This window comes from Carcharodon carcharias, assembly GCF_017639515.1.
Source record: "Carcharodon carcharias isolate sCarCar2 chromosome 36 unlocalized genomic scaffold, sCarCar2.pri SUPER_36_unloc_16, whole genome shotgun sequence".
Taxonomy (NCBI): Eukaryota; Metazoa; Chordata; class Chondrichthyes; order Lamniformes; family Lamnidae; genus Carcharodon; species Carcharodon carcharias.
Window position 1 is genome coordinate 35289 of NW_024470733.1, and position 8615 is coordinate 43903.

An 8615-nucleotide genomic window follows, 5' to 3' on the forward strand; every position below is an offset into this window, starting at 1 on the left:
CCCGAAACTACAGCTCGTCCAAGACTCCGCTGTCACAGATCCTGGCTTGTTCCAAATCCTGTTCGTCCTGTTACCCAAAGTGACCACGCCTCGATTGTAAAATTCTCGTACCTGCATGCAAAACCCTCCGGGGCGCAGACACCCCACCCCCCCAATCCTCCGGCCCCCACACCCCTCCCTATCTCTGTAACCTCCTCCAGCCCCTACACCCCTCCCTATCTCTGTAACCTCCTCCAGCCCCTACACCCCCTCCCTATCTCTGTAACCTCCTCCAGCCCCTACACCCCTCCCTATCTCTGTAACCTCCTCCAGCCCCTACACCCCTCCCTATCTCTGTAACCTCCTCCAGCCCCTACAACCCCCTCCCTATCTCTGTAACCTCCTCCAGCCCCTACACCCCTCCCTATCTCTGTAACCTCCTCCAGCCCCTACACCCCTCCCTATCTCTGTAACCTTCTCCAGCCCCCTACACCCCTCCCTATCTCTGTAACCTCCTCCAGCCCCCACACCCCTCCCTATCTCTGTAACCTCCTCCAGCCCCTACACCCCCTCCCTATCTCTGTAACCTCCTCCAGCCCCCTACACCCCTCCCTATCTCTGTAACCTCCTCCAGCCCCTACACCCCTCCCTATCTCTGTAACCTCCTCCAGCCCCCACACCCCTCCCTATCTCTGTAACCTCCTCCAGCCCCTGCACCCCTCCCTATCTCTGTAACCTCCTCCAGCCCCTGCACCCCTCCCTATCTCTGTAACCTCCTCCAGCCCCCTACACCCCTCCCTATCTCTGTAACCTCCTCCAGCCCCTACACCCCTCCCTATCTCTGTAACCTCCTCCAGCCCCTACACCCCTCCCTATCTCTGTAACCTCCTCCAGCCCCTACACCCCTCCCCATCTCTGTAACCTTCTCCAGCCCCTACACCCCTCCCTATCTCTGTAACCTCCTCCAGCCCCTGCCACCCTCCGAGATCTCTGCGCTCCTCCAATTCCGGCCTCTTTCCCAATCCCCCGATTCCGACCATTCAGCTGCCTGGAGCTCTGGAATTCCCTCCCTAAACCTCTCCGCGCCTCCCTCTCTCTCCCCCTTTAAGATGCTCCCTGTGACTGACCTTGACCACATGACCTCATCCTCATTCAGATTGATGCTCGGGATTGGCTGGGCCCAGCATTTATTGCCCGTCCCTAATTGCCCCTTGCGATTCCCTAAGTCAGTGGGCAAGTTTAGTCTGATTTAAACCTCTGTGAAGCGCCTGGGGTGGGGGGGGGGGGGGGGTGCGTCTTACTACCGTAATGGCGCTATATAAATGCAGGTCACCATTGAGGCCAGCTTTCCATTGCATCGTAACCCCCAAGCAGCAACCTTCACCTGCAGCTATTCAACCTTGTTTGGAAGGCGTCAGCAGCACTGGGGGTTAGCGCAACATCTGCTGTGGCTCACTTGTCGCTCCTGGTTATCTGTGTACCTCGTCTCTGATGCCCCCACTAATCTTTCTGCGTGTCGCGTGTTTCCCCTGTGGCCCTGCACACCCACACAGGGCTGGGACGCAGCACTGCCTGACCTTCCCACGGGACACCGGCTCTCGGTTCACAGGTGAATTAGGCAAACAGACAGCGCTGGCTGATTTTGGAGCGCATTTTTTTTATCCCTTTAGACCATAAGACCATAAGACATAGGAGCAGAAATTAGGCCATTCGGCCCATCGAGTCTGCTCCGCCATTCAATCATGGCTGATAGGTTCCTCGACCCCATTCTCCCGCCTTCTCCCCGTAACCTTTGATCCCCTCACCAATCAAGAACCTATCTATCTCGCTCTTAAATACGCTCAATGACCTGGCCTCCACAGCCTTCTGTGGCCATGAATTCCATAGATTCACCGCTCTCCGGCTGAAGAAGTTTCTTTAATCCCTTCCTGCCCTGCCCAGGGCCAGTGAATTTATGCAGCTGACTCACTCACAGCGAAGAAACCCACCCCACCCACCCCGAGGCGCCCCCCCCCCACCCCAACACAACCCCCAACTCACCTTTCAGGCAGAAGGTGGGGGATTCGAAGGCCCCGCTCCAGAGTGGAAATCTAGGCTGATGCTCCGCAGTCAAGGTGGGGAGGAGGAGGGGAGGGTGGGGGGAGGAAGTGGAGAGGGGGGAGGCAAGGGAGGGGGCAGGAGGAGAGGGGAGGGATGGGAGGGGAGAGGGATGGAGGAGGGGAGGGGGGAGGGAGGGAGGAAGGAGAGGAGGCCGGGGGTAGGGAGGGGGTCGCTGCACTGACTGTTGGAAGAGGCACTAAACCGAGGCCCCCGAATGCCCCTCTCGGGTGGGTGTAAAAGATCCCACGGCCGCTATTGGAGGAAGAGCCAGCGGAGGGTGTGGAGGTTCCCCCCCCCCCCCCCCCCCCCACCCTCCCCCCTCCACTCTGCCTCTCGGTGCTGAGACCAAAATGTGTCCCTCGGCCAGCATCGCCTCCAAAGTAACCACCACGGCGCTGTCTGTGGGAGCTTGCTGTGCGCAAACTGGCCGCATTTGGGAAGCCCTGAGGTCGTGACCGGCGCTAGAGAAATGCCAAACCCTCCTTCCTAATGGGGAAGGAGCCAGTTTCTCCCAGCCCCCTTTGGCAGTAAAAACACTGGGGCTCACCAAAGTGTTCCTGGGACCTGGGATCGAGAGCTGAATACCCCAGGGCGAGGGCGGGGGGGGGAAGTGTAAAGTGTCTAATCTACCCCCTTAGTTGCTTTATAAACAACCTCAACCCCCCACCCTCACCACACTTTAGTCCTGGGAGTGGGGGGGGGGGGGTGGGGGAGCAACCTGTGACGCTGCCTGTGGCCGAATAGCTTCGGAATGCGTCCTTCGCATTCCCCTCGACATCCGCCTTTTTTCAATTTTTCTGCCCTCCCTCCAGGTCCCAACGATCGCACCCACCCCTCACTCCCACCCCCCCCCTTACCCCTCACTCCCACCCCCCCCACCCCTCACTCCCACCCCCCCCCTACCCCTCACTCCCACCCCCCCTTACCCCTCACTCCCACCCCCCCCTTACCCCTCACTCCCACCTCCCCCTTACCCCTCACTCCCACCTCCCCCTTACCCCTCACTCCCACCTCCCCCTTACCCCTCACTCCCACCCCCCCTTACCCCTCACTCCCACCCCCCCCTTACCCCTCACTCCCACCTCCCCCTTACCCCTCACTCCCACCTCCCCCTTACCCCTCACTCCCACCTCCCCCTACCCCTCACTCCCACCCCCCCCTTACCCCTCACTCCCACCTCCCCCTTACCCCTCACTCCCACCTCCCCCTTACCCCTCACTCCCACCTCCCCCTTACCCCTCACTCCCACCTCCCCCTACCCCTCACTCCCACCCCCCCCTTACCCCTCACTCCCACCCCCCCCACCCCTCACTCCCACCCCCCCCCTACCCCTCACTCCCACCCCCCCCTTACCCCTCACTCCCACCCCCCCCCTTACCCCTCACTCCCACCTCCCCCTTACCCCTCACTCCCACCCCCCCCTTACCCCTCACTCCCACCCCCCCCTTACCCCTCACTCCCACCTCCCCCTTACCCCTCACTCCCACCCCCCCCCTTACCCCTCACTCCCACCCCCCCCACCCCTCACTCCCACCCCCCCCTTACCCCTCACTCCCACCTCCCCCTTACCCCTCACTCCCACCCCCCCCCTACCCCTCACTCCCACCTCCCCCTTACCCCTCAATCCCACCTCCCCCTTACCCCTCACTCCCACCTCCCCCTTACCCCTCACTCCCACCTCCCCCTTACCCCTCACTCCCACCTCCCCCTTACCCCTCACTCCCACCTCCCCCTTACCCCTCACTCCCACCTCCCCCTTACCCCTCACTCCCACCTCCCCCTTACCCCTCACTCCTACCTCCCCCTTACCCCTCACTCCCACCTCCCCCTTACCCCTCACTTCCACCTCCCCCTTACCCCTCACTCCCACCTCCCCCTTACCCCTCACTCCCACCTCCCCCTTACCCCTCACTCCCACCTCCCCCTTACCCCTCACTCCCACCTCCCCCTTACCCCTCACTCCCACCTCCCCCTTACCCCTCACTCCTACCTCCCCCTTACCCCTCACTCCCACCTCCCCCTTACCCCTCACTTCCACCTCCCCCTTACCCCTCACTCCCACCTCCCCCTTACCCCTCACTCCCACCTCCCCCTTACCCCTCACTCCCACCTCCCCCTTACCCCTCACTCCCACCTCCCCCTTACCCGTCACTCACCACCTCCCCCTTACCCCTCACTCCCACCTCCCCCTTACCCGTCACTCCCACCTCCCCCTTACCCCTCACTCCCACCTCCCCCTTACCCCTCACTCCCACCTCCCCCTTACCCCTCACTCCCACCTCCCCCTTACCCCTCACTCCTACCTCCCCCTTACCCCTCACTCCCACCTCCCCCTTACCCCTCACTCCTACCTCCCCCTTACCCCTCACTCCCACCTCCCCCTTACCCCTCACTCCCACCTCCCCCTTACCCCTCACTCCCACCCCCCCTTACCCCTCACTCCCACCTCCCCCTTACCCCTCACTCCCACCTCCCCCTTACCCCTCACTCCCACCTCCCCCTTACCCCTCACTCCCACCTCCCCCTTACCCCTCACTCCCACCTCCCCCTTACCCCTCACTCCCACCTCCCCCTTACCCCTCACTCCCACCTCCCCCTTACCCCTCACTCCCACCTCCCCCTTACCCCTCACTCCCACCTCCCCCTTACCCCTCACTCCCACCTCCCCCTTACCCCTCACTCCCACCCCCCCCTTACCCCTCACTCCCACCTCCCCCTTACCCCTCACTCCCACCTCCCCCTTACCCCTCACTCCCACCTCCCCCTTACCCCTCACTCCCACCTCCCCCTTACCCCTCACTCCCACCTCCCCCTTACCCCTCACTTCCCACCTCCCCCTTACCCCTCACTCCCACCCACCCCCTTACCCCTCACTCCCACCTCCCCCTTACCCCTCACTCCCACCTCCCCCTTACCCCTCACTCCCACCTCCCCCTTACCCCTCACTCCCACCCACCCCCTTACCCCTCACTCCCACCTCCCCCTTACCCCTCACTCCCACCTCCCCCTTACCCCTCACTCCCACCTCCCCCTTACCCCTCACTCCCACCTCCCCCTTACCCCTCACTCCCACCTCCCCCTTACCCCTCACTCCTACCTCCCCCTTACCCCTCACTCCCACCTCCCCCTTACCCCTCACTCCTACCTCCCCCTTACCCCTCACTCCCACCTCCCCCTTACCCCTCACTCCCACCTCCCCCTTACCCCTCACTCCCACCCCCCCCTTACCCCTCACTCCCACCTCCCCCTTACCCCTCACTCCCACCTCCCCCTTACCCCTCACTCCCACCTCCCCCTTACCCCTCACTCCCACCTCCCCCTTACCCCTCACTCCCACCTCCCCCTTACCCCTCACTCCCACCTCCCCCTTACCCCTCACTCCCACCTCCCCCTTACCCCTCACTCCCACCTCCCCCTTACCCCTCACTCCCACCTCCCCCTTACCCCTCACTCCCACCTCCCCCTTACCCCTCACTCCCACCTCCCCCTTACCCCTCACTCCCACCTCCCCCTTACCCCTCACTCCCACCTCCCCCTTACCCCTCACTCCCACCTCCCCCTTACCCCTCACTCCCACCTCCCCCTTACCCCTCACTCCCACCTCCCCCTTACCCCTCACTCCCACCTCCCCCTTACCCCTCACTCCCACCTCCCCCTTAGCCCTCACTCCCACCTCCCCCTTACCCCTCACTCCCACCTCCCCCTTACCCCTCACTCCCACCTCCCCCTTACCCCTCACTCCCACCTCCCCCTTACCCCTCACTCCCACCTCCCCCTTACCCCTCACTCCCACCTCCCCCTTACCCCTCACTCCTACCTCCCCCTTACCCCTCACTCCCACCTCCCCCTTACCCCTCACTCCTACCTCCCCCTTACCCCTCACTCCCACCTCCCCCTTACCCCTCACTCCCACCTCCCCCTTACCCCTCACTCCCAACCCCCCCTTACCCCTCACTCCCACCTCCCCCTTACCCCTCACTCCCACCTCCCCCTTACCCCTCACTCCCACCTCCCCTTACCCCTCACTCCCACCTCCCCTTACCCCTCACTCCCACCTCCCCCTTACCCCTCACTTCCACCTCCCCCTTACCCCTCACTCCCACCTCCCCCTTACCCCTCACTCCCACCTCCCCCTTACCCCTCACTCCCACCCCCCCCCTTACCCCTCACTCCCACCTCCCCCTTACCCCTCACTCCCACCTCCCCCTTACCCCTCACTCCCACCTCCCCCTTACCCCTCACTCCCACCCACCCCCTTACCCCTCACTCCCACCTCCCCCTTACCCGTCACTCCCACCCACCCCTTACCCCTCACTTCCACCTCCCCCTTACCCCTCACTCCCACCTCCCCCTTACCCCTCACTCCCACCTCCCCCTTACCCCTCACTCCCACCTCCCCCTTACCCCTCACTCCCACCCACCCCCTTACCCCTCACTCCCACCCACCCCCTTACCCCTCACTCCCACCTCCCCCTTACCCCTCACTCCCACCTCCCCCTTACCCCTCACTCCCACCTCCCCCTTACCCCTCACTCCCACCTCCCCCTTACCCCTCACTCCCACCTCCCCCTTACCCCTCACTCCCACCCACCCCCTTACCCCTCACTCCCACCTCCCCCTTACCCCTCACTCCCACCTCCCCCTTACCCCTCACTCCCACCTCCCCCTTACCCCTCACTCCCACCTCCCCCTTACCCCTCACTCCTACCTCCCCCTTACCCCTCACTCCCACCTCCCCCTTACCCCTCACTCCCACCTCCCCCTTACCCCTCACTCCCACCTCCCCCTTACCCCTCACTCCCACCTCCCCCTTACCCCTCACTCCCACCTCCCCCTTACCCCTCACTCCCACCTCCCCCTTACCCCTCACTCCCACCTCCCCCTTACCCCTCACTCCCACCTCCCCCTTACCCCTCACTCCCACCCACCCCCTTACCCCTCACTCCCACCTCCCCCTTACCCCTCACTCCCACCTCCCCCTTACCCCTCACTCCCACCCACCCCCTTACCCCTCACTCCCACCTCCCCCTTACCCCTCACGGCGAGAGGGCGAGCCGGCTATTCGGCCAAGGGAGGCGGGCATCGCACCTCTGAGACAAACCCAAGCGCCGGCGCTTAACAAACACGGGAGAGCGAGAGAGAGAGACAGAGAGAGAGAGAGAGGGAGGAGGAGGAGGAGGAATTGATGGGAAGAGAGAGACTAGGAAAAGTTTGTTCAAATATATATATTTGGTTACTGTTTGGCTGGGGTCACTCACTGGGATACCTAAAGTAGAACTCATTGTCGGCGTCGGTGGTGTTCTCCTGCGCCTTCCGCCCGGACCACTCGCTGGCGTCGGTGTCCCCGTCGTAGCGGACGAAAACGGCGAAGAGGATGATCAGCAGGAACTGGAGCAGGAGGCAAATGAGGGGCAACTTCAGGCGCATGTTGGTGGAAGAGCTCATGGTTCTGGATTGGGTGGTGCTGGGGGGTTCGAGGTCTCTCGCGAAGCTTGGGAGCTAGAGGTGAGGGTGGGTTGTCGGGGCTGGTGGGGTGGCAATTCTACCAAAATAGTCCTAGCAACCCCCCCCCCCCCCCCCCCCCCCCCCGCCTCTCTCTCTCTCTCTCTCTCTCTCTCTCTCCCTCCACCCCCCTCCCCTTCTCTCCCCTCCCCCCACCCCCCACCTTAAACACCAATTGGGAATGAAACTTGTCCCCACTGCTCTGCCTGGCCAATGCACCGAGGTTAGACAGACAGGGGCGAAGCAGCGAACAAACCCTTTTATACATAGACCCGCAGCTGGAAACAGAGCCAAATTCACGCCCATCTTTTTATCAGGTTTGCACACACACACACACACACACACACACATACACACACACATACAAAAGAGAGAGAGAATTAAGCAGCAGAGGTAGCCAGGGATAAAGAGTTTCACAGAAGGAGGCTACTCGGCCCATCTTCCTTATGCTGGCTCCCTACAGTTTGTCCCCCACCTCCTCACCCCAGTATATACCTGTCTGGGGAGAGGTGCCCTGACCCCAGAAGTAATCTGCACACGACAAGATTATGATGAGGTTACTGGGGTTCAGAAACTGCAAAACTGAAGGTCGAATCCTGCCGAACTGAAGCAGTCAGTCCCTGTCCCCAAATGCAGCAAGAGCTGGACAATATCCAGGCTCGGGGGCTGACAAATGACAAGTAACATTCGTGCCACACAAGTGTCAGGTAATGACCATCTCTACGAAAAGAGTATCTAACCACAGAGATAAAAACAAAAAAACTGCGGATGCTGGAAATCCAAAACAAAAACAGAATTACCTGGAAAAACTCAGCAGGTCTGGCAGCATCGGCGGAGAAGAAAAGAGTTGACGTTTCGAGTCCTCATGACCCTTCGACAGAAGTTCTGTCGAAGGGGAGGACTCGAAACGTCAACTCTTCTCCGCCGATGCTGCCAGACCTGCTGAGTTTTTCCAGGTAATTCTGTTTTTGTTTTGAGTATCTAACCATCTCCTCTTGACATTCAATGGCATCACCATCGCTGAATCCCCCACT

The 8615-nt window shown here is 61.9% G+C and overlaps 1 protein-coding gene across 3 annotated transcripts in view; it reads right to left on the reverse strand.

The window, feature by feature from the left end:
• Positions 1-7646, reverse strand: part of LOC121274407 (ammonium transporter Rh type B-like) — a 30854-nt gene extending 23208 nt beyond the window's left edge. Inside the window, exon 1 of one of the 3 annotated variants that reach the window (XM_041181711.1) lies at positions 7338-7646. In XM_041181711.1, the coding sequence (XP_041037645.1) occupies positions 7338-7524 (187 nt within the window). In that variant the 5' untranslated portion in view covers positions 7525-7646. Of the gene's footprint in view, positions 1-2019; positions 2164-7337 lie in introns of those variants that run through there. The other 2 variants (XM_041181712.1, XM_041181713.1) reach the window with 2 other exon arrangements.
• Positions 7647-8615: the final 969 nt, after the last annotated feature.